We start from the raw sequence: 26,353 nt of genomic DNA on the forward strand, positions 1-26,353 counted from the left end.
TCTCACTACTAAAAATTGATGCCTGCCTGGCCATCAGATGATATAGATGTTGATTCCCATAGGGAATCTGAAATATTTGTCCTGAATGAGTAAATTTATAATACCAATATAAATGGTCTGTTATTGGACATTATACATTTTCCAGCGAACTCATTCCTGGTTGCCAGCATTTCGCCCCCGTGTGCTAGGCTGGGCTCATCAGTTGGTACCTAGCACACCTACCAAGTAGTGAGCACCTACCAAGTAGTGAGTAGTAGTGAGACAGGGTCTCTCATAGTGCATTGGCACTGCCGGTGGCTACAATTAGCCTATGCAGTGGCCTCCACGATAAGCGCTAGCCAGCGTCTTGGTAGGTGTGCTAGGTACCAACTGATGAGCCCAGCCTGGCACACGGGGGCGAAACGCTGGCAACCAGGAATGAGTTAGCTGGAAAATTTATAATGTCCAATAACGGACCATTTATATTGGTATTATAAATTTACTCATTCGGGACAAATATTTTAGATTTCCTATGGGAATCAGCATCTGTATCATGCCATGTCTTTGGTGAAAATCACCTTGAACGTCAGGTAACTGAGCTTCAAGGATGGGTGCAAGACGTTTCTGTATGATTTTTAGAGGAACTTTGCTAGCATGTGGAATCAAAGCTACAATACGATGATTAGAACACCCGCTGACATCTCCCTTCTTAGGCAATGGGATATTGATCTTTTACATCCCCCTGGCCAGGTGATAGTTTGCCATATTTTCTGGCACAAAGCAGTGATAGGTGCCAAAGGGACAGGCTTTGGCAGTTCAGTTGGGATACAATCGAAACCAGGATCTTTATTATCTGGTAACTGTTTCAGTGCCCATTCCACTTTGTCGTGAAGCATATCTGGTTCTAATTCATGTGGTTCAATGCTGCAGGGTCAAACAGTTTTACCTTTGTGGGTATATAGCTGTTCAGTACGCTCGCACCATCTGTTCTTAATACTTTGTTGTGCAGTCAAGATCTTCCCATCCTTGCATCTTATTGCTCCTTTACGAGCACCAAAAGGAGTTCAAACTTTCTTTACCTGCATGAAAAGGTTTCGGGTGATTCTAAATACTGCCGAAGTTTCATAAACCATTTCATTGTCATTGCCTGCCTTACTAAAGGGCACATGCAAAATTCTTCTAGGAACTGATAGTCATTTTCAGGTAAAACAAGTAAACCCATATAATTTAGAACACCTAGATTCACCCTTATATTGTTAGCGTAATGTTTTGCCAGGTAGTATCAACAGTGCCAGTTTTCTTTGTAAATATTCGGCATAAATATTTGTCTGCTTTACTACAAGCTCATAAAATTGCCATCCCACAAATAATTAATAAAGTATAATTTTCTTAACTCCCAGGAGGTTAATTATGTTTTGAACCAGCATTGTTTTCCCATATTTCCAGTTCATTTGACCGATTATTGTGATGTTACTAGTAATAATTCTCTGTTGCCCTGTCCCTCGATTTTCACACAATATGTGTTCAGATTTCACGATTCTTGGAATCATTATCACTGCTACATTCATCAGAATATTATTCTGAACCTTTACTAGAGGGTTTACTATCTCCCGTAATTTCTAACGTACTCCAATTTTGCATTCTTTCTGATTCTTGCTACATTTCTCCATGATAAGTAGACAACATGATGAGAATTCAAACATAAATAATCTCTAACTGGAGTATGATGTTTATAAATTGGGTCTGCTTGTTAAATACACACAGGAAAGTCAGTCAACAAGGTGCTGAGAGCTTGTTGAGTCATGGGAACGCACTGTGGTTTCACGAGACCCTTCGGTATTTCCATCAACACATTTCTGATGGCTGCATGCGTGACGAGCACTTTGGAATGTTCAGCACGGCATAGTGCTAAATAGACTAGAAAAGGAAATTTACTCATTACGTAGTTTAGAGCAGTGAAGTATTGTGACTCTTATGGATAATAGTTGCATAAGTTGCAGGGAATATAATAAGCAGTTTTCATTCAAAATCTATGGAACATTATATGTATACTGTGTCAAGTAAATACAGTACAAGGTGTACCAGAACTCAGTGGCAAACAATTAGGAATGGATTCTTTGCACAGAGAGGAGAATGGTATAACGACACTAGTCCGGAAATCTATCTTCTTTTTTTTTTTTCCCCTCCTCACTGTTTGTCCTGCAGTGTGGTGGGATCCACTTTCTTTGCTTTGTTTTGCCACATAATTATTGTGGAGAAATGAGGTAATCCACCTAATCAGTACAATATAAAATTAGTACGGTACTTCAATTTATTTTAATTATGGTACTAGTTTTGGCCTGTTGATATTAGGCCATCATCAGCCATAAAGTCTTAAAACACTTAACATTAGGATCTGTCATCATGTACTCCATATTTTTAATATCGAGACGTAGTCCAAACACCTGTGAGTGGGTTTTCCATACTTACACTAGTCTGGAATTGCATAATGTTAGAGTTATCTGACTTTCTTGTAATGTTAATGCAATTCGACACTTCCGACAATGAATAGGGCAGTAATGCCAGATGGAACACTCTGCACACATGTCAGGTGAAATGTTCTAAGTGACCTCCTCTTGCCGGAATACAAGCCTTTGCTCGCCTTCGCATGGAGAGCTGAATGCGATTAAAAAAATGCCTGGTGTAGTGCGTACTGTCTTGATGGTTGCCACATTGCGCAGGCCTAGAGGTATTCAGGCCTACATCAAAGGTATTTGATTACTAGTGCTGCCATATTTGTATTTTCTTGGCAGTGAGTTAGGAAATAACAAGATTATCACCATAACAAGAAAAGGGTGAATATTCTGAGAAAAATAAAAATCTAGGGCAATTGTAGTCAGAGTACCAGTCATTTTGTTAATTTTTCTCTTTCGTACCCTTAACTTTCTACCTATCCTTTCAATCTCTTCTATGTCCCCATCCTATCTTCCTCATTCTGAGGTACGGTGTTGCCTTTTGTTTGCCATTTTGTTATTTAAAAATGGTAAATATTTTGCTAATAGGATAATTTGAAAGACAGTAGAAAAATGAAAGCCACTCTGGATTCTGAACTTACCATGATGATTATTTCTTCCTTTTAAGTTGAAACATATCTCTTGCATAAGATGACAATAATTTCTTTTTCCCATACAATGACATTAATTTAGTTGTTTCAGGTTCTGAAAGTCTATGTAAAGCTGAACATGAAATACAGTAAAAATTGGAGTAATTGTTATTATTTCAACTTGAAATTAACCAGTCAGGCAGCATGCACCAGGTAGAGGAGCAACAGCTAGGAAGAAAGCATTTTGGCTGTATTGGGCTGAGAGAAAGATTCAAAGATTCGGCACTCATCAGTATCAGTGATTTCTTAACTTCCAACTGCCAACAAAACTGAACTTATTTACACTATCTTTCTTGTAATTTGATGTTCAGTTTGATACCTATTTGCAGCACACAGCAACATTAACAGTTTTTTTCCAAACACTGAGTATAATGTTTGGAAGGAAAAGTTAGTATACTGAAAATGAGGTTTGGGAAGGTTGATGATCTGCCTTGGATTGAAAGTAGTTACTTGCTTTGGTCGTATATAAACAACGTAGCAACAAGACAAACGGCAGGTAATTCTACTATCCTATTCTTACTATGTTAACATAGTGTCTTGAGAAAACCTCATTCATTGTAATTATGTGACTGAAGATACTTCATGATGTTTTGTTGCTATTAGTTTACTTATCCTATTACTTGTAAAACAGTCTGCCAAGTATCTGGCAAGCAATTTACGAGTTGGTGTACCTTATAGCACTTCAACTTTGTTTATTTAAGGTAGCAAGGAAGGGGAAAAAGTATCTCAGTTAACAAGTTATGTGTGGCTGTATGTATGTTCTATTCTCTTCAAAAGTCAGCTGAAAGAGAGAAGTTTTCTTCACTGAAATGGGTTTTGTTGAATTATTAATGTGGAATTAGTCTGGAATAGTGATTTCTGCCAGAAATGGATGCACAGAACAATGTAAATTATTTATATATTTGACATAAGCAAATGCCAAAGCAACTTTCCAAATTCATCACATTCTTTAGTTTGTTGTTTATTTGAGTTATCAGTCGATAGACTGCTTAGTTGCGACTCTCTATGTAGCCATCGTGTCCTACATCTACATCGATCTGCTGATCCGTATCACAACTGGTCCTACCTGCATATTTCATGAACATGATTCATGTCCTTAAACTTTTAGTCTCAGGCATACAATTTTTCATAGGGAACTAGAACATATTGAGAGAAACATTTGCTGAAATTTTCACTAAAATATCACTCTTTGTTTTTAAGTTACTAATTTTTTTGTTTATAATGTTTGGAAAGAAAACAGCTACTTTTTAATACTTGAGGAGACCTGGACAGTGCAGTATGGGAATTACATTAATAATTTTTGTTATGGAGAGAATTTCCTCGTTTTATAGCTCTCAGTAGAACCACAGAGAGAGGTCATAAAACAAACATTCTTTGACTTTGGCTGGGCAGGAGACTCCTCAAGCTATCAAGATTGTTTGTATGTTACGTTGTAGTGGGATTATTTTAACGGAAACATATTCTGTTGCTCTATTGCAATTATAGATATTCTACAGGTATCTCTGTTTCTCCATAACAAAAATTAATAACATAATCCCCATGTTGTACTGTTCAAATCTCCTCAGGTATTAAAAATCAGCTATTTTCTTTCCAGTTACTATGAACAAAAACTGTAATAACTTAAAAATAAATGATATTTTAATGAAAATTTCAGCAAATATTCCCCTGAATATATATACTAGTTCCCTGTAAAAAAAATTGTATACCTTAGACCAAATATAAAACAAAATTGGACTTTCCCCAGTTTTATTATGTAATGCTGATAGCCAACCAATCTGCCAGTAGGCATTGCATCATAGTACTGGAACATCACGACCACAATCCTTGCGTCATAGATGTTAAAGGATGTCTCTGTGGATACGACTGATCCTACACAGACTTACCGATTGCAGTTACACCCAAGTACCTAGGAATTAAAAAAAACTTTTTTTGCACAAGCTGTGCTAGACTAGCCAGATTTATTTCCAGCCTTTTACAGTGATGTATTTAGAAGTTGCTTTTATTTTACATTAAGCCCTGAATCATTAATCACTAATCTGATGTCAGAATATAGAAGATGACTTCTCTTGTACTTCTCTAATGCTTTCTGGTTTCAGATCTATCGCAACAGTATCTTGAATTGTGCCTCGTGTTTGTTTACAGAGGAGAATGCTAAGCTGAATGAGTTATATTAAGCAAGAGGTCAATCCATATAATACAGTACTCAATTTTACTTTCACTGACGGTCTTATTCCCACAGGATTTAATTTCTTAGGGATCATGAGTAGCTCGTGAAACTTTTTATGAGAGTCCAGCAGAGTGGACTTGAACAGGGATCCATTAATGTCAGGATCTGGGAATTAGAGCAGACATCATGCTTTCACACTCTTCTGTATGGCTACATTTCAAAGAGTTCTAGTCTCTTCCTGGGCCAGGCTGAGTAGTTCAGAACAACGGGTTGAACAGGTAATGGCACACACATTGAAAATTAATATTTCATTTGTTCAAAACTGACGTGGAAGGGATGGAGAAATAGCATTTAATAAACCACAGTAGGGAGGTAGAAGCGGGGTGAAGAGAGAGTTTAATAAGAGGAGGTAGATGGTGACAAAAAACTTTTACAGTAAAAAGACACTGAGTATAGGTGCCAAGCTTAGGCACTGCTGCACGGTTGTTAAAACTAAAAGGATTAAATATTTCGGAAACTGTCTGAATAGACGGGGGCAATTCTCCTATCTAATAAAAAAGAGAATGCAGGATATTATGAGAGATTTTAGCCAACAGATGGGTTGATGGTCAGATACGATTGAAATATTTTAATTATATTTTTATAATTTGTTTTACGTCCTCACTGACACAGATAGGTCTTATGGCGACGGTGGGATAGGAAAGGCCTAGGAGTAGGATGGAAGTGGCCGTAGCCTTAATTAAGGTACAACCCCAGCATTTGCCTGGTGTGAAAATGGGAAATAGTGGGTTCGAGCCCCACTGTCGGCAACCCTGAAGATGGTTTTCCATGGTTTCCCATTTTCACTCCAGGCAAATGCTGGGGCTGTACCTTAATTAAGGCCACGGCCGCTTCCTTCCAATTCCTAGGCGTTTCCTATCCCATCGTCGCCATAAGACCTATCTGTGTCGGTGCGACGTAAAGCAACTAGGAAAAAAAAAAAAAAAAAACAACAAAACAATGGAAAACCATCTTCAGGGCTGTCGACAGTAGGGTTGGAACCTACTATCTCCCGGACGCAAGCTCACAGCTGCGTGCCCCTTAACGCACGGCCAACTCGCCCTGATTGAGATCTATTGAGGAATTATCCCGCAAAATAGAACCATTAACATAAACAATAAAAAAAAAATATATACTGTTCTACATGCACACCTTCCATATGACTAATGACCAAGAAGGGGAGAAAGTCGAGTTGGTTCCAAGAATATAAGAAAGATCTGAGACAGATCAGTATCGCAGAAATTAAAATCCATGCGAGTGAGATGAAATTTTAAAGAATGCTAGCAAAACACCGGCCCAACGCAATTTGGTTTCAGAAATTCCATAGACACGAGAGAAGTGCTATTTACTTTACAAATCCTTGTGCAAAGGTGTCGAGACATGTGATTCAATGTCCATGTATGTTTCTTAGACCACTTAAAAGCCTTTGATAGATACTAACACAAGAAGATGGTTGCAGCTCTACAGAAAGTGGGAGTTGATGACAAGGATATCAGAATAATTACTGTATCAGTCTTTACTGTAGTCAGAAAAAGCCCAAGTCAGCATGGACTGCAAACTGACTGAATAGGCCTCTGTCCTGTCTTCCACCTTCTTCAGAATCTATTCAGAGGAAGTATTTTTAGAAGGTCTGCCAAATCTGAAATAGGTATAAGGATGAATGGTGAATTTGTGAATAATATTAGCTACACTGATGACATGGTATTGCTCATCACGAATCTTGTAGATCTTCAGTAGCTGTTGAATTGAGTCTGTTCTTCCAGTGTAAAGTATGGCCTGCACGTTGGCATAAAGAAGACAAAGTATCTTGTCATAAGTAGGACACCTGTCCAGGGATGTCTGAAGATTGTAAGGGTAGAGAATTAAGTATATCTGGGTAGTATTGTAAAAGAGTGGTGGGATCAGAGCATAGAGATTAAATTCTGAATAGAAAAAGCTAGATCCTCCTTCACTAAATTATATATAAGCTGCCTCTGTGGATCAGCGGTAGAGTGTCGGCCTCCGGATCCCAAGATAGCGGGTTCAAACCTGGCAGAGGTAGTCGGATTTTTGAAGGGCGGAAAAAAGTCCATTAGACACTCCATGTCGTGCGATGTCGGCATGTAAAAGATCTCTGGTGACACATTTGGTGTTTACCCGACAAAATTCATTAAATCTCAGCCATAGACGCCCAAGAGAGTTTCGGTTTATTCGGTCTGCGATCTAGTGGGGGCCTAGAGTAAAACGGAACGTCGAAATTGACGAGCAGACAGCCAGATGGCGTCAAATTGAAATGTCTGCACACGGTAGCTGAGGCCATACGATTATTATTATTATTATTATTATTATTATTATTATTATTATTATTATTATTATTATTATTATTACAAAATTATATTTCTGGTCCTTATCTATGGGGCTGAAGCTTGGACATTGAACAATGTATCTGAAAACAGGATTGAAACTTTTGAAATGTGTACATATCAGTGGTAATTGTGAATTTCATGGGTGGACCACACAATCAATGTTGAAGTATTAGATTGCATTGGTATAGAAAAACAACTTCTCAAAAATATTCAGCTGGAAGCTGGAAATAGTTTGGTCATGTTAAAAGATACGAGAAGTACCGCATACTTTAACTTATGATGAAAGGGAAAATTTTCAGCAGACCAAGTCTAGGAAGACAACTGATTTCTTGTCTGCAGAATCTCCGGGGGGGGGGGGGGGGGGGATGGTGTGGAATGTCGTGACGAGTTGTTCTGGAGAGCAAGTAAGATGATGATCTCCATGATGATGGCCAGCTTCTGGAATGGATAATGGCACAAGAAGAAAAAATATGATGATAGGAAAGACCTGAGAGGGTAGGGTAAGAAATAAGGATATCAAGAAGGAAATTGGAGTTGAAAAGCTTTCTGACAGAATGAAGAGAGAGAAAATGAGATGGTCTGGATGTGTTTAAAGGTTGGATATTAAAGCAGATATGGAAGCTAAGATTGAAGGAAAAAGAACACGGGGGAGGCCCATACTAAGGTTGTTGGACTCTATCAAGAACACCATAATAAGAAGAAATCTGGATCATGAAGCAGCTGTAATGATGGTCAGATAGAAAAAGATGGAAGAGTGCTCTTAACATCCTGTCTCTGCTGGAACTGGAAAAAGGGACGACACTGCCTCCTCGCCCTGCCCTCCTCCTCCATGAAAAATATGACTTTGAAAAGTTGCTCATTGAATTAGCTTTTTGTGATTAAAATAACATATACAGTAATTTGGTATGAGAATCAGTTTAGAACTATACAAGAACTTTGTTCGTCTGGCCCTTTAATTTGGATTACTGGTTCATCTAGACTAATTTATTTTCCTCCCAACAAAATATATGCACAACCTTTTAATAATATGTATGAAACTGTTGCATTGTTATTTTTTCACCTCAGGTAAAGTAGATTGCCAAACCTATGCTTCAAGCTACAGTTACCTTGAAAGGTCAGGCTCTCAGTCTGTCTTACAGATACGAAGCTGTACTGTTCCTTCGTTCTCATATTTTGAGCATCCATGAGGGTAATGGCATCGAAGAGGACTAAGCGTTTGTTTCTCTGGACAAAAAGTTGGAAGCACTAAACAAGAAAATAGTTATAAGGTAAAATGAATGTTGAATATGGTTAATTTAACATAAAAAGATAGTGCTGGCTCAATCTCCTTAAAGGCAACGACTCTGTGTGTTCAGCTTCCAGCACCTTAGAGAACTCTTGCAGGACAACATTCTGACACCTAGGTATCCTTTATAATTAACAGGAATTGAAGGGACATTAAACGGTTATTATTTAAATGTGTTGAGAAATACATCATCTTATCGTTCATGGGACAAGGTGATGGTAATGTGAAAGTAAAGATGAAATATTAATTGTGCAGTTACTGGTGATAATGCTAAAGGATTGACCTTTTGTTTGCTGATTTTAATTCATCCTGTTTTTGCTGTTATGATTTATTAGAGGTATGAGTTTTAGTTTACTGTCTTTAATTTGAAAAAAATTACTAACCAAGCATTGTTTTTTAAAATGAGCTTCTCTAAACAAATCTGTGATAACGTAGATGTACAGAGCATAATTAATTTTGATACACAGAACTATGCATGTGCTTTAAATTATGATTTGACTTTCATCTAATGATACAAGTAACAAGAAATCAACTGGAATATTTTTATATTTGATTAATACTGTGAAACCATATCAGGTCGTCTCCAATGTCACAACTCTCGTACAGCCATTGCCTCTCAACCCACCAACCAGCTCGTTTGTGCTTCCCATCTTCATCAGGAAGACAGACTTCAATGCTCATTGAGGAGCTATCATGACAGATCTCGCTTGATGTGGGAAATGTGGAATTGGGGTTGATGATGTGGAGATTGTCCTTGTCCTCTTTTTGTTTTCATGTTTATCCCCGCCTTTTTTCCTTCCGAAGCTGACCCGTCTTGTTTATCGTATTATCCTATCCATGTTCTTTCTCTGTATAATTTGATTAGCCTCTTTCTTTCTTTCTTTCCTCCTTCCATTATTTACAAAACTTAATGTATATTCTTTGTGATTATGTATACATATACCTGACAGTTTCAGTGAACTGAAGTCCGCCTCCATGGCTAAATGATTAGCATGCTGGCCTTTGGTCCAAGAGGTCCCGGATTCGATTCCTGGTCTGGTCGGGTCGGGCATTTTAATCTTAATTGGTTAATACCGATGGCTGGAGGGCTGGGTTTGTGTGATGTATTCATCATTAGAATCATCATAGGTAGGGCCCCAACCCCATGAATGTGCAGGTCGCCTGTACAGCATGAACGCAAAAGACCTGCACCAGACCTCTTCGGAGGCCACACGCCATCTATATATGAAAAAAAATTTAAAAACAGCTTTGTCCAATCCATCCGGCCATTCTACTGGACCAATTTGCTGCATTCTTTTTTTTTCTCTCTCCAGAATTACTTTGAGTAATCCTAAAATCAAATCGCTAAATGATCCCACCAAGAATTGTAGGCGAAGGATTATCCTAATCCGCAATACATTCTGTACTTATCACGTTGCTTAGCAATTAACACTTTCATTAATATTCTGATATATGTGATTTTCATCCTTACTAATGTGATTGGATGCAGCCATGTTTGCTTGATTACTACCTGTCAAGCTTGTCCTCGGACACCCCCGGCACTAAAAGCCATACGCCATTTCAATTTTATTACCTGTCAAGCCAGAGAGTATACACTTCCTCTGATGAAGGAAGAACACTTTTCTCTGCTAGATACTCTTCGATTCTCTGACCTTTCCCAGCAACCGAATATACTCAACAGATGGCAGAACATTCCTCATAACTTACAGCTGTTAAGAGAAAACAGTCGACCTATGCACAGACGGGAAGGTATCAAGTCCACTAGCCTTCTGTATGACCATTAATAAAACGCAGGGAAAAACTCTTGAAAAAGTGGGCAGTCTACTTACTCAAACCAGTAATTGGTCACGACAAATTGTATGTTGCACCATCTCGAGCAAGATCCAGATACACTCGAATGATCGAAGCACAGTGATTCTGTATGAAAAGAAGTGTTCTAAACTGCGTTACGAATGAAATACTGTAATTATAATGAACTGGTATAAAATGTTCATAAAACTATTGAAAAGGACAGGCAAAACAATATAACTACGACAGGCGTATCAAGACGAGTTATCGGACCTATCTATAAAGAATGCTGCGGAGCAGTACAGGCTCACTAGTTATTGTTGTAGTTAACTGAAAATCTCCATTTATACAGGAAACCAGTCCTGAAAAAATATTAACATTCCATGTTGAATTATTCTAACTTCAGCTGTTTCTAATTCACGATCTTTTATCAGTTACTTCATTTTTAGTCTAACTTTTCCTAACAATCTTGATTGTATGCGGCATTGTTCGTTCAAAGCCAATTGTGCTCTGCATATGCAAGTTTGCCACTAAACTGAATGGTCTAATAACACATCCTAATTTAAATGCAATGCTTGTAATGATTTAAACTTTCTTCCCTCCTAGCTCTTGTAACGCTGATCTGCCCACGAGAATGCGCCAGTGATCAAGTAGTCTTGTAGTCTGGAAAGCAGTGTCATGTGTCGTCAACATGCATTGGAAACTTTGCATCATATTTGTCTTTGGTTAATCTAGAACATTACAACTTTGTTCTCTTTTTTTAATGTTTTTTAATGCATTGTAACATCAACAATCTATGATGCAAAAGGTTCTCCAATACATTTGTTAATGCTGAATTTGTGTAATTTTGATTTCTAAGTTTGGCTTGTTAAATAACTATTGAAAACACAGAGAAGTGCATGTTTAGTGATTACAATCATTTGAAGATGTTGCTTTATTTCATTTTAGGATTTCATGGCAAAATTGTTATCTTGTTATAGTAATTAGAAATGTTTTTTTGTGTGTCCAGAAATTCTTTATAAAAATATGTTATTGCATAATTTCTGGTTGTTGTGGGTCCGTAAACAAATGACCCAGAACTGTCTCCTCTTCTTTGACTTGGCATTTTGTTTAGCATTGCGTCTGTTCTTCAGATCAATGAGTGCCATATTTTTACATGATCATATCGATGGTGTACAGGCAAATTGGCGTAACCCTCCCGAATTTCCAACTTGAGGTTATGTGTGAATCAAGTAGTTAACACTATGATGCACATTCTGTCAAATTGCCATAACGCTCCAACACCTTCCTTCAATGCAAAAGAGAAGAAAGTTGATCGCATAACTCCCCACATGGCAGGCTCAGGCAAGCCACGTGGTGAAACAAACTAGTCGTAACCCACAGATATCAGTAGGTTGTACCAGTCAATTGGCGTAAGACACTATACTTGCGACAGCTAGGTCTCTTGATCTTACAAGCCCGTGCAAGTCAGCTGGTGTAACACAGTGTTAGTCTTTGTTTTGATGAATGTGTCTGATTTAGTTGTCACTAAAATTAACTGCATAATTCAGTAATAGTATTTTGTCATATGGTATACTAATACTTATCAGTATACAATGCCAATTCAGTTTCGTTGTGAATTTGAGTGTTACTTCTGTGAGGGTAATTTATTTAAATAAATCAGGATAGAAAATTTATGTTTTATAATAGTTTTCTTACTATTATTGATTGATCTTTCACGTAATAAACAACTGACCATTGTTATTATTATTTATTCCAATTAGTGTAACCCAAAATATACATTGTTGCAACCCTCAGATTTCACGTTAAACAATTAATTTCAAGAAACTGTATGATCCCACAGAACATATTCTTAGATACATTATAGAATTAAAATAAACAACAATTAAGACAGACCAATGCCTATAGTGAGGTGCAAACTGTTTTTCGACTCTCCTAAAAGATTTGCTTTGTGTGGCTTATGCCAGTTGGCCAGTACACCATCAATATGTTATGCTCAGTTCAAGCAGAGCAATCTTCACGTCAGTAACTGGTGTGTCTTGCCACCATTGTATTGGCTTTCAGCAGGGGCACTTGATGGTAGAGGTGTAGGCATCATCAGTGACTGAAGTGATTGCTTCTCTCAGGACATGGCTATATCACTTCAGGTGCCCCTTCTGCATTTTCTCCTAAATGGGAAAATCTCCCATCCTCTGCTGAATAATGTTGTTTGTTATGTCATAAAGGAGAGAAACTCCAAGAGACCAGCATAACATGCATATTTTCATGGTCTGCAGAGGATACTCGGCACCTTTGGTGACTGGCCACCTCTCAGGTTTATACAATACTACCAGACAGACCACCTGTGATGTAACATTGAGTGCCAAAGCAGACACTGCAGTCTATTTTGAAAGTTCCTACTAGGCCATGGCAGACATGGGTGTCTGCTGGCTCAAAATTGATTGTGTACAGAACATATTTGTCTGCTTTTATACAGCATTTGACCATGTGAATAATCGTCAACTCTCCTCTGGTTATAATTCACTCAGCAGGCTTTGATGTTGACATTACACACATGTTACAAATGATACATTTTTCATATTTATCATATGTTCAGATACTGAGATGGGCCGTCACTGGAGAGATGGCATGGAATGACATTAGTAGACGAATAAGTTTTGGGTGGTATTTTTAAAAGTAGGAAAGATTATAATATGAAGATTGAATTCAAGAGGACAAATTGGGGCAAATATTCGTTTATAGGAAGAGCAGTTAGGGACTGGAATAATCTATCCAGATTCCTAGAAATCCTTTAAGAAAAGACTAGGTAAACAACAGATAGAGAATCTGACACCTGGGTGACAGTCCTAAATGCATATCAGTGGGGGGATAACGATGACAAGGAAATTTATTTTCTTTAGTTTGCAGCTTGCTTGTCATTCACTTTCCATTATAAATACAAAGAGAATATTGATACAGACAGACAAATTAGGTAATGGAATATATGAATGTAAGATTTTACTTACTCTTCTCCAGTGGTTGGGTGTCAACATGCATACTGAAGAGAGTGAGTTTGATGTTCTTGTCATCATGATGAATTCCTTCCAATGAGCCAGGTAGGATGTTATGGAATGATGTGTCTCTGTTACGGTCTTAGTATGCTGCTTCTCTCTTTTTCGTGCTGATTTTCACTCCATGATTTTCAATGATCTCCCAAGATAGCGGGTTCAAAACCGGCAGAGTCAGTCGGATTTTTGAAGGGCGGAAAAAGTCCATTCAACACTCCATGTCGTACGATCTCGGCATGTACAAGATCTCTGGTGACATATTTGGTGTTTACCTGACAAAATTAATTGAATCTCAGTCATAGACGCCCAAGAGAGTTTCGGTTTACTCGGTCTGCCATCTAGTGGGCCTAGAGTAAAACGGAATGTTGAAATTGACGAACAGACAGCCAGATGGGATCACATTGGAACGTCTGGACACGGTAGCTGAGGCCATACGATTATTATTATTATTATTATTATTATTATTATTATTATTATTATTATTATTATTATTATTATTTTATGAATAACAGTGGAGTCAGCACACTTCCTTGTGGTAGTCCAGTTTCATTCTAAAACTACTCTGTTCTCCCCACATGTGTCTGGAGACTGCTGCAACAATTTTTGCACATCGTTTGCACATCCAGTATTCTGTCATTTGTTTGCTACTATTTGGTTTAAACTTCATAAACGATAATATGCATTCTTTGTGGACTGTACTCTTAACTTGTGAGAGTGGGTTCACGACCATAGGGCCCTCGCCTGAATGTTGGCATTGCTTCCACTTACGTGTGCCATACATCCGACCTCCCTTGGTCAACTCTTGTTCTTTTCCGACCCCGGCGGTATTAGAGTATTCAAGGCCTGGGGAGTCTTTCCTTTTCATGCCCTTCATAGCATTCTTATTTCTTTGGCCGATACCTTCATTTTTAACCCTGACAGTAACACATCTATAAATATCAATTTAGTTACACTGCACGTCTCAAAGATGTGCCACTGAAAGCCTGTTATTTAAGATTACGTTTCGGTAGTCATTATGCTCTAGAAATAGTTTGCACCAACTGCAAGTTTTATTGAATTCGATCATTTTAATTTACAAGGAAATGGAACGACTGAAAATGTACAAGCGTTGTTTCAGCTAGCATATCTGTATTACCATTTGATATTGAACAATTTAAGAACTTTCGTTGTAAGAAGTGACTACAATGAAAAGTCTGAATTGATATATGTAAATGAGAAAAAACGCGCTGGACGGCGTTCATTCGCACGACACATCAGAAAATCGTATGGTGTAATTGTCAGGGTTAAAAGTGTTGGATCCGTTCCATTTTTCTCTCTGATTAGTGTACAGAGGATGGTTGGCTATATGTACTTCCTCCTAAAACAAAATCGCCATCACTGCCACCACCACCTCTCTGGTTATTTCTATGTTTTATCCGTATGCGAACGAGACTAAATCATACTCCATGTTGTCCAGCTAAGTGTTCTACTGGTTGAGTGTGGAAGCGGGACTTGCCTGCATCAAGTCTAGTGGTACAAGCTCGTTGTACTTTGCTGGCCAGATGAGTCAAGTGGGAGTAGAAGGGTTTTTGTTCGTCTCTATTTAAGACTTAACAGTACTGTTGAAAATTGGGAGAACTATCCTTACTCTACTCCACCAAGAAGAGTTACCGTATTCTTTGATATGAAAGAAGTAGGATATAATGCCATTTCTTGAAGGAATGCCTTGATCATGTTTGATAATTTTGAAGGCTTTTAATAAATTTTTCTTTGTGTGTTTTATTCTGGGGCCAATGACCTTCGATGTTAGGCCCCTTTAAACAACAAGCATCGTCATCATCATCATCATCATCATCATCATCATCATCATCATGTTTTATTCTAATGTCTTAAAAACTCTAATCTTGCCTTTGGAAACATAATGTTCCACTCGGTGCAAGTATGCCTATACCTTCTCTGACTGCAGGGCTACTACAAGGATACAGTCGAGTTCTTTTTCGAGGGTCGCAATGAATGCAAGAACTTCTGGAAGAAGTGTGTCGAAAACCACGGCTTTTTCCGTTGTTCTGCAGTGAAGCATGTCCCCCGGCAAAAGACAAGAGTGTTGAGTCGTGGCTCATCCTTCAGGTAAGGAACCTGTACAACTAATAAATATGTTATAGGAAAAGGAGCATTATGTAGTGTCTTAGGTATGTTTTACTCTGTGCACATTTCACACAAAGTTATATGATTACATGAAACACTACATACAGTACCATTTACCATATTATTTAGAATATATTTTGCTAATATTAAATCATATCTTAGAAGTGAAGCTTCCACGCTGTGTAGAATTATTTAGTTCATTTTCTGGGTTGAACCATGTTGTTTTCTGTACATTGCATACAGTTTGCCGACATTTCAAATTCATTGCATTCCTTGTCAAGGTGACTGAAATATCCCTACTCGATCACAGGTAATCAGTCTCCAAGGCAGCAATCACACTACGAGAGTGGTTCCTGACCTTGGCCGTATATATCCTACCCTCTCTAGCCGACGTAAACCTCCTGGCTGTCTCTCGAGAATTCTGGAACGTATGTGTCACAGCCAGGTACCGGTAGTAGGACTTGCCCGTGCTGTTATGTAATTAAAGGTTCGTCCTGCGTGTTTACCACGAGACAGCCTGTGGGGTTTACGTCAGACAGAGAGGGTAGGATACATAAGGCCAAGGTCAGGAACCACTCTCATAGTGCGATTGCTGCCTGGGAGACTGATTACCTCGGATCGAGTAGGGGTTTAACTTAAGAAAATAGGTGCTGGTTCTGTGTGTTGAAAAAAAAAAAACAACCACTGGACATATAGAACTGAGAAAATTACGATTCTGTAGTTGTTAATTTATGAACAATAATATAGTTAGGTATAATAGCAGTCTTCAAAGCCTGAATCGTGCAATGTAAAAGAAGTAAATAATAATAATAATAATAATAATAATAATAATAATAATAATAATAATAATAATAATAATAATAATAATAATAATGTGATATATGCCTTAATTACGGTATCAGATTGGTCCCAAGAAAAAGAAAACAAATTTTATTTTACGGAGTTTTGATTTTGGAGACAAGTAGATTTAGGAAAGGGTATGTAAAATTTTCACTTATATTTCCTGCCATGCCTACTCACTTTCTGATTTTAAGATTTGGGATGATTGAGCAAGTTGGCCGTGCAGTTAGTGTTGCGTAGCTGTGAACTTGCATTTGGGAGATGGTGGGTTCAAATCGCATCGTTGGCAGCCTGGAGGATGATTTTTTGTAGTTTTCCATTTTCACACCTGACAAATGCTGGGGCTGTACTATAATTAAGGCGACAGCCGCTTCCTTCCCAATCCTAGCACTTTCTATCCGTGCGTCATCGGAAACCTTCAGTAGGTTAGTGCAACGTTAAAAATATGGGGTACTTGAAGTATATGAGAGCCTGATGCACACAACTGTCATTTCTTGTGTGGGATGATATATTAGACTACTTTTGCTTACTGTTGACAGGTACAGCGGGCGAACGCAGAAGCAAATAGTGGAGTTTGTGCGGGAGAACTACGTCAAACGTCAAACATTCCAGAGGTATGTAAAAGTCTTGTTATCCCGCATGCTTTAGTCGTCGTTAATTCCAATGCCGACTGTGTGAATGACTGGAAAGAAAGAGTCCTCCTTTTTTAAGTTATTTGTACGTCATAAGAATATCATCAACAAGTGTTTTATTTACAATCTAAATATTTTCTTGGAATAATTTTTTTTAAAATATTTATATTTTTTGTTAAATAAACAAGGTTAACCCCTAAGTCAGTCATTTTGAATATATTGCATTAATAAGTATTTTTGAAATCTGCTCTTCCACACGAAACAATATGCAGTGATTTAAAGGAATCCAAGTAGATCAATTTTGACCTTATTATGTTGAAATATTTCATTTTACGACCATTCATATTATTTAATAAAGATCTGTTCTTTACTGCTATTGTCATCTGGCACAGCATCTAGCCACTGTTCGGGTCTGTTTAGAATATAAGCCTCTCCATTGTCTTCGGTCTTCCCTTGCTCCCTCTGTTATCACTTTTGCTTCAGCCTCCCATATTTTCTTCACTCTCTCCTCCATTCCTTTCAGTCATCTGTTCCTTGGTCTTCCTTCCTCCCATCTCATGCATCTTCCTGAGCATCTTCTTCTCTCCCCTCACATGTCCATACCATGTAAGTCTTGATTCCTCCATCCTATCCTGCAATAATTCTCTAATCTTCAGATCCTGATTTTCTTTCTTCCCCTCATTACTCAAGTTTCTGAAGAAAGTACATCTGGTAAGTCATTCTTTTGCTGTTTTGAGGGACACTTGTTTCCTTATCATTTCTTTTATTTTCCTGTATTAAGCTGTCTAAGTACTAGAAGCTCTCCACCTTCCTCACATGTTCCCCACCAACCATTACTCCAATTGTTGATTTATCTTCCTTAGTTGTAAGCACCATCTCGCTCTTCTTTGCCCTAAATTTCATGCCATATCCTTGTACTGTTTCATCCTCTGCATCCAACTACTTCTGAACTCCCTCCTCCCTATTTCCCTGCACCATCAAATTGTTTGCAAACACCATTGCTTTAATAGTTTCTTCCCCAGTTTCCTTTGCCACTGTTGTAATTATATCATCCATTAATACCATGAAATATAATGGTGAAAATACACTTCCTAGATTCAAACTTCTGTTCTAGCCAACCTGTTCTCTCTCCTTCTACTTTCATACAACTGCCCTTACAGTTACAGTCTCTTCTCTAATTTGTTTGTTTTCCAGGGCCTGTTTTGAAACCATGTCCTAAAAGTACTGTTATTCTCCACTATATCTTTTGTTCTGTCATTCCGTGACTAGGTTTTCTTCCGTCTTTTCTTCATACGAGTCCGTCCACATTCTACTTCTGCTACCTTTCTTAGCTTAGTTCTGAATCTTCTCTTGTTTGCAATTTGCCCATTGGCATGTTTTCCTTCACTGTTTTCAGGTATTTTCCTTTGGTTTTCTCCTATTTCATATTTTCTGTCTTTTCATTCATCTATCTTGATTGTCCGTGGTCTTCATGTCTGTAGGCCCTCTCAGGTTCACTAGCGGCAGTTGAGGGTCTCTGTCCAAGGCTTATGATGGTATTAATGCCCTCTCTGCATTTTGCTCTCAAAGAGCAAATATTCCACATCTGATGACTTTTTAGACCAGTCTGTACTGTACCAGATTATTTTATGACTCTGTTGAGATTGTATTCAAACCAGCTTTACTCCATCTACAAAACATTCCAGTATTTTTTTTGCTTCACATACTTTATGACTTTTACTAAATATAGTACATCTTTTTAACTTTGTGCTGAATATCAAATTATTTGACATGTTTTTAATGATATATTTACTGGTAGTTGTTTACAGTTATTTAGATTCTTTATATGCCATATTATGACATTTACCAGTGCTGTCATGAATAGAACACTCTACGTCAGTCTTTTCTGATTCTGTCATTTGTGGCACAGCCCTTTACATCTCATTTACACTATCCTCTTGAATTCTAATTTTATTGACTTATAAGAGTTAGAAATGCTGTAAGTGATAAACTTTAATCTCAGTCTCTGTTGCTGTCTTTTTCTGTGATGTTCTTTTAATGCTTTGTCAGATAGAAATTGACTAAACTTTCTCTCAGTGTACTCATAGGATTTGTAATATCATCTTAGATATTTTGTCCCTGGTCTTGTAAGAGGATCACAGTGAAACTAATGCACCATGTTATTTTGCAAAGTTAATTTATATATTTTTTACAGTATATTACTGCAAACTTTAGACACCCAATTTCACTTCTCTTCATAATTTCTGTCCGTTTTAAACTGCCTGGTCTACCATGTCCTCTGTGAATATTTCCTCCACTTCTATATCTGAGCCATGTGGAAGTCTTACTTCTGCAGGGTGGTTTCAGCAGTTTCGTACAAAGTTGCTTTTTGCCATCCTTGGCCTCTCCCTGGTACTGATGTTTAGGAGCTTTCTCTACAGGATGCTCGTCGTTACATTGTTCAATGTATCCATACCAGCAGAGTTTTCTCCCCTCCAGTTTCTCATCCATAGCAGTGATACCGAAGGATCCTCAATATATTGTGTTCATTGCACACTTGGTCAGTTAATGTAATGCTGGCAGTCCACTCCAGCATTCGCAGCCATACATGAGGAAAAGTCTGACGATCATCTCTTAGACTCTCCCTTTAAGCTTTACGAGTATTCGTTTCTTCCACCAGACTCCTGTCGGCAATCACGAGTTGATCCGGTGCTAGACTTGTTCATTGATTGTGACATTAATGGCAGTGACAGAGCCAAAATACTTGAACCTATAATCAGTGCAGAGATGCCAACTACTTGGATTTTCTGTAGTTTTTACAATTTTCTCGCTTACAGTACGGCAATATGGAAGTGGTGCTGATTATTACAGATTTCACAAAATCAAAACGCTCTTTATAAATTCTTCATTTGACCCGCATTAAAAAAAAGTTTTGTGAACACAAGACTCGCTGTTAAAAAAATCATGACTAGATTGCAAAATTTGTCTACAAACTTTAACACAGTAACATGCTTTAATGAATGCAGATTCCCAGCATATGTGCTCAGTTTCTGTTCTTGTACCTCTGATTTAGTAATAAGTTGCCTGCGCTGGTTAATACTTCCGTTACTTGCTTTTATTGAAAATTTATGTTGTATTGTGCAAACATGTGAAGTGTAAAGTAACATTGAATAAAATAGCAAGATGTAAACAACGAATCATTATTCCTCAAAGTACTGTAGTACACGGAAAGGTTTTCATTTCTAGGACCATTGGAATTTTACCATGGCATGTGTTTTGTGAATCACCTTTGTGATTTTTCATCTAAACACGGAGGGCGCGATAACTCTCCACGCCATGTGAATTCTGAAAACATGAAGTGCGTGGATGCATCGGAGGGCAATGGAAGACTCCACAAAAAGTGAAAATAATAGTGTTACACGGACTGAATATTATTTCTCACGTTTCTTGGTTGAACATAACCTTCCCTTGTCTGCGGCAGACACTGCCACTATGGAGAACCACTTTGTATGTTGGCATCTCTGTTGGTTACTGGCTAGGAAGATGTTGTTCAGATCAGAAAGCTCTGACTCTGCAGAGTTGCTGAATATGTATTCTGTTTTCTTATGATTGATCCTGAGTCAGTTTCTCTCTAGCAGAGTTCTCCATCGTTCCAAGTCCCCTTTGAACTTTATGTCCATTTTGCCAATGAGAACAACGATGACCCTGTTTAAGAGGGTCAGTGGCAGGTCTAGCTTCAGCTGCTATATCTGGTATTTAATGATAATGTTGAACAGAATTGGGCTTAGTACTGATCCCAGAAGCACTCCAGTTTCAACAGGGAAACTTTCAAAGACATTGGAACCAACTTTCACTTCAGTAGTAGGTCATAAATCAGCCTCGCTTACTCCTTAAGTACGTTGTAGTGTCACAGCGCTGCCCAGACCAGACATTGTTTCTGGTAAGATAGTTGAAGGTTTTTCCATATTTATGTAATTTGATCATGGTTGTTTTACAGTATTTGTGGTAAGGAACTAGATGCTAGGTCCCCAAACTTAAATTGTACTTCGTATATTGTTGCTATAGTTCTTCTCTTCTTATACGTGATATTGCAGTATATTCACGGCTTTTGAATTGCTTCATCCTCTGAGTGATGAGCCATTTAAATAATCTGCCTTGTTGAGAGGTTTAGAAACACATACCTTGCCAGTTTCCTCAGAAGTAATCACTGCTGTGTTCACAAAGAAATAAACAATCTTGGAGCATAGAAAGAAAAGAGCAGATGTAGAAAATATTGATAATGCAGGCAGGGTATATTCCGCTTTGACCACCCGTAGTGTTCCAATGTTGTGTACGAACGTGCAGAGTTCTCAAGCACTGACTTGTGACATGTTAAATTAAATAAATCAGCTCACAGTAATGGAAAATCTTAGAATAAAGTACGAAAGACCTGTTCACATTGATGTAATCTTATGTACTTCAACATAACTTTAAAAATTAAATTTCTTTTAAAGTTTTTAAATTACAAGAAGTTTTAAGTTTGAGTAGACAGATTACGCATTCAGAATTAACTTTTTCTTTTAAGATGGTAGCCATGCTTTTCGGTGTCAAATTATAGGTGGGCTGGCATAAGGTTGCACATGACTGCTGCGTACAACGTTGGTCACACTGCAATGGCGCACAAAGCAATGTTGCCGCCGCAACAGCAGCTGAGTGAACGACGCGCGAGTCTTAAAAAACACGGAAGAAATGCTTTTAATGTCATCGCGATAATACACAATACAAATGAAATCGGCCGACAAAAGTCGAACTTTCAACGCACCAATTAAGTTTACAATAAAATATTTCATCACACAAAATTATACGAGATACATATACTACAAAGTTTTTATTATTGCAATGTTAGAAAATATGGAAGAAATCGGCCGACAAGAATCTCACTTTAAATACGCCAATAAATGTTAGAGTAATACACACTGGTACTAACACAAAAGGTTTCAAGTAAAATCTATAAAATTTACAAAAATTCAGAAATCTTATTTTCATACCTGATTCATACAGGTAAAGGCTCGATACCCTCCAGATCACTGCCATCAATACCGTCACCTTTGTTGTCATTGTCGTCGTCTAGGCAGATCATCAACTGCTGACAGTCATTGATGATGCCATGTAAGCCTATTGCCATTGCCGAGTTAATTAATGTTTCGACTTGGCTAAATCCACGAAGCCGCATCCATTCGAGCAATACTTTCCTGGAACAGTCCTTCCACTTCAGTAATTGTGAAGGACTTGTTATTAGTGCATACGTAATGTTTCACTTCACCCCACACCGTACCAACTCCATGAGGTTGAAGTGATAGTGGTACGGCGGCAACCTGATAACCTCATGCCCTTGTTCCTTCGCTACCTCGTTGACTAATTTAGTCATACACATACGCGCTGGGATATTTATTTACTGCAGCCATTCCACTAACAGTTCTGTACAGGCGCTCAAAGTAGGGATCTTGTCCATTATTACGGAGTGGTAAGGTGCATTTTCCATAACAATGACAGAAGGGACTTTGAGCTGTAATAGTTGTACACGTGTCTTCGTATTGCATCACCCTGGAAAGAATTAATTGCTGTTACAGGAGATAACTTAATTCATTTCTTTCCCGGAGTGCTGTGAAACAAGTCCCTACTATCAGCCTCGTTTCCATTACTGCTATGTTCCCCAGTCCCTTTTTCCTTGTGTTCGTGGAGGTGAACACCTGTCTGAATAACAGTACGCTTTGAAAGCCCTAATGTTTGACATATGCGTTCCACAACATGATCTGCAGGAACAGAGACACGGCTATACAAGTGTATGAATTTCCTCTCCCTCTCGTAAAACTCATGAGTGCTCCGCACTGATTCTAATGCCTGACTATTAGGGGCCTCTCTGCGTTGCAAAGGATTATCACTTCACGGTTCATAACTATGTTGTCGTTTCTGTGACATCGCACTGCATTCGTTAAAATAAAATTTCACAATTATCTCACAAAGAAAACAAAACTTTCATAAACGCGCAAATCACACCTGACCACGTGCTAGCGGCAACAGACGAAATGGCAACACTTCAATACGGTGGTCAAGCTAGTTATAGATGGCACCACTATACTACTAATATTGCCAACAACAATCAACTGAAAATAGTTCGTATTTACTTTGTGGCTCGCTTAAACCGTATAATATTTTTTTAAATGCTCATATTTGTGTAAGCAAATAAAATATTACAAGCACGGAATTAAGTACGAATTAATATTAATAAAATGCGTAACTGTATGTGACATAAAAAGTAGTAGATTGGTGATTCTGATTGAGGGGTGATGTTCATTTTTTTTGTAGTGGTTCCAACATGAATTACAACCGTCAAAGTGCAACCTTGTGCCAGCCCACCTGTAGTTTGTATAATATAGCTAATAATTAATTTAGATTATGGCGTTTTAAAAATCAAAAACTACATCACAATATCAAAACAAATTAAATATATTCCCGATTTTACTTGCTTACCACGTGACGTTTAGTGCCACGAGTGTCTGAGGACATGTTCGGCTCCCCTGGTGAAGGTGTTTCTATTTGACGTCCATGGGCAACATGTCTGTCTGAATGTGGGATGATGATGATGATGTGGTAGGGGGAGGGTGAAACCTTATATCAGCGTGTAGCCTATTCCTTACATGTAACGAGCTTTAACAGCTTGATTTTTGATTAAAACCTGTATTGGCTAGAAAATCAAGTTTTAAATCTAGTACGTATTTCTTCCCCTAAGGAATATCGTCAGCTAGAAGAAATCGCACAATACATCAGATACAAAAATTACATTAATAGATTGGTAGGACAAATTAAAATACACTTTTATACACAAGGACATTTAAAATAAAATATTTGCAAACTTTGTTGAGGTTTCAAGTCATATAGTCAATGGTCGAAGATGCAGCCCTGTGTTGACTTGGAATCCAGAAGCGTTCATTATTACATGCAATTTAAAGGGATTTTTACCAAAGATCTTAAGGATTCTTTATCAAGAAATATTTTAAATCAAAAGTTTTTACTCACATCGATCATCTTACGATTTTACGAATACAGATGTTAGTTTCCACAAACTTTGTCATGAAAAATGTTAATGAACAATTCACATCAATTTTATTGACTATATGAGTTGAAACTTTAACAAAGTTTGCAAATATTTTATTTTAAATGTCTTTGTGTATAAAAGTATATTTTAGTCTTACCAATCTATTAATGTAATTTTTGTATCTGATATATTGTGTGATTTATTCCAGCTGATGATGTCCCTTAGGGGAAGAAATGATGTACTAGATTTTATAAATTATGTATGTATTGAATAGGCGGACCGCTTAAATATAGTATTTAAGTTATTGTTTAATATTCGCTACTCGATTGAATAACATTGACGAGTCTACTCAAAGCTTTATGTTCCCATCCGACGGACAAATCACCATCAACACCATCATATTCCCTTACTCTATATGAACTCTGTGGTGAGGTTTGGAATTAAATCCAGGCTTTTGGCACGCAATGTAATGATTAGAAATTGTATACCACCCTGTTTCTTAACCTGCTGGCCAACATTCTGATGGTGAATTACTTTTGACCAGTGGGACTTGAACCGGCTAATGATGGTGTCATACTGTTATAGACTTACGACTTATAAATCTCATATCTGTCCCCTATTGGCATCAACTCAACTAAGGTTAGGTTGAAGACAGAATCCCACCGTCCAATACTTATTTGTTTTCTACTGCTAGTCTATGTAATTATAAAACATATTCCAGCTTAAAATCTAGTTACATTATTTAAAAAGTACATGTTTCGTTCCTAATGTGGTTCTTCAGCTTAAAAAAAAAAGATACAAAAATCGGCATAAACGAAATGAATACTTACAATGATGATGATGATGATGATGATGATGATGATGATGATGAGATAAAATGTTCTTTCATGTTGAACCAATCACTCGTCAAGTCAGTGTTCAAGCTTGAGGATAAAAAATATCTAAAGTATATATTTCTCCAGCATTTTCAAGAAATAAGATCCCTTACATACAGATTTTTATCTCGAGATTAATATAAATATATTAATCTTGATCTTCTAGCTCCCTTTTCTTATCTCAATAATTTACTTCAGATATTTTATTTTCAGGCATTCACTTCAAACCAAATTAAACAATAGATCACTACATCTGATGAAAAGGAATACCTATTCAAGTTGTGAATGTTTCCCTTCAACAGACCATTAGCCATATTACTCATCATCATCATCATCATTTCCCTTTATCCAGCTGTAGCCGGGTAGGGGCAAATATGGTTCCTCTCCACTTTCTTCGGTCTTTCCACCACTCCTCCTCCAACACTGTGTCCCAGTCCAGGTTTCTTTCTATAATGCTGCATTGGATGGTATCCTTCCATCTCAATCGTGGTCGTCCACGGCCTCTCCTTCCTTGGATTTGCATTTCCATCACCTTTTTTGGCATTCTTTCGTCGCTCATTCGCTTTATGAGCCCAAACCATCTTAGTCGGCTCTTCTCTATTCTATAAACCAAGTGGCTCGTCTATGCAGATGGTCAATGCCAACTCCCAGATCAACTCAGGAACAGCATAGTTCGGGCACCAGCAGCAACGGTTTTGAAGTGTCATTTGATTTCAATTTTGGATGTATTGTTTGGACTTAATCAATGTTTTAAAATTTGGATTGCAATTTGAAACATACCAGATTGTTCAATTTATTATGTGTTGTATGTGAGCATACGTTCTTCCAATTGGATCATGGCTGAAGATGACCCAGTGTATATGGGGTTGAAACTAGTCCCAGTCATATTACACTATACAAGCTATTGGTATTGAATAGGTGGACCCTTCTTTTACCCTTTGATAGTGCTCAATTGTCAATACGGACCATAATGAAATTCATAACCTATGACATGTACTTTTTAAATAATGTAAGTAGATTTTAACCTGAAATATGT

General features: G+C 37.7%; 1 protein-coding gene across 1 annotated transcript in view; it reads left to right on the forward strand.

Moving 5' to 3' along the window:
- Positions 1-26,353, forward strand: part of Cdep (Chondrocyte-derived ezrin-like domain containing protein) — a 510,959-nt gene that overhangs the window by 276,790 nt on the left and 207,816 nt on the right. The window contains exons 8-9 of the mRNA XM_067158544.2: positions 15,738-15,898; positions 17,296-17,370. Coding sequence (XP_067014645.2) covers positions 15,738-15,898; positions 17,296-17,370 — 236 coding nt within the window. The remainder of the gene's footprint in view (positions 1-15,737; positions 15,899-17,295; positions 17,371-26,353) is intronic.

This window comes from Anabrus simplex, chromosome 14, assembly GCF_040414725.1.
Source record: "Anabrus simplex isolate iqAnaSimp1 chromosome 14, ASM4041472v1, whole genome shotgun sequence".
NCBI lineage: Eukaryota > Metazoa > Arthropoda > Insecta > Orthoptera > Tettigoniidae > Anabrus > Anabrus simplex.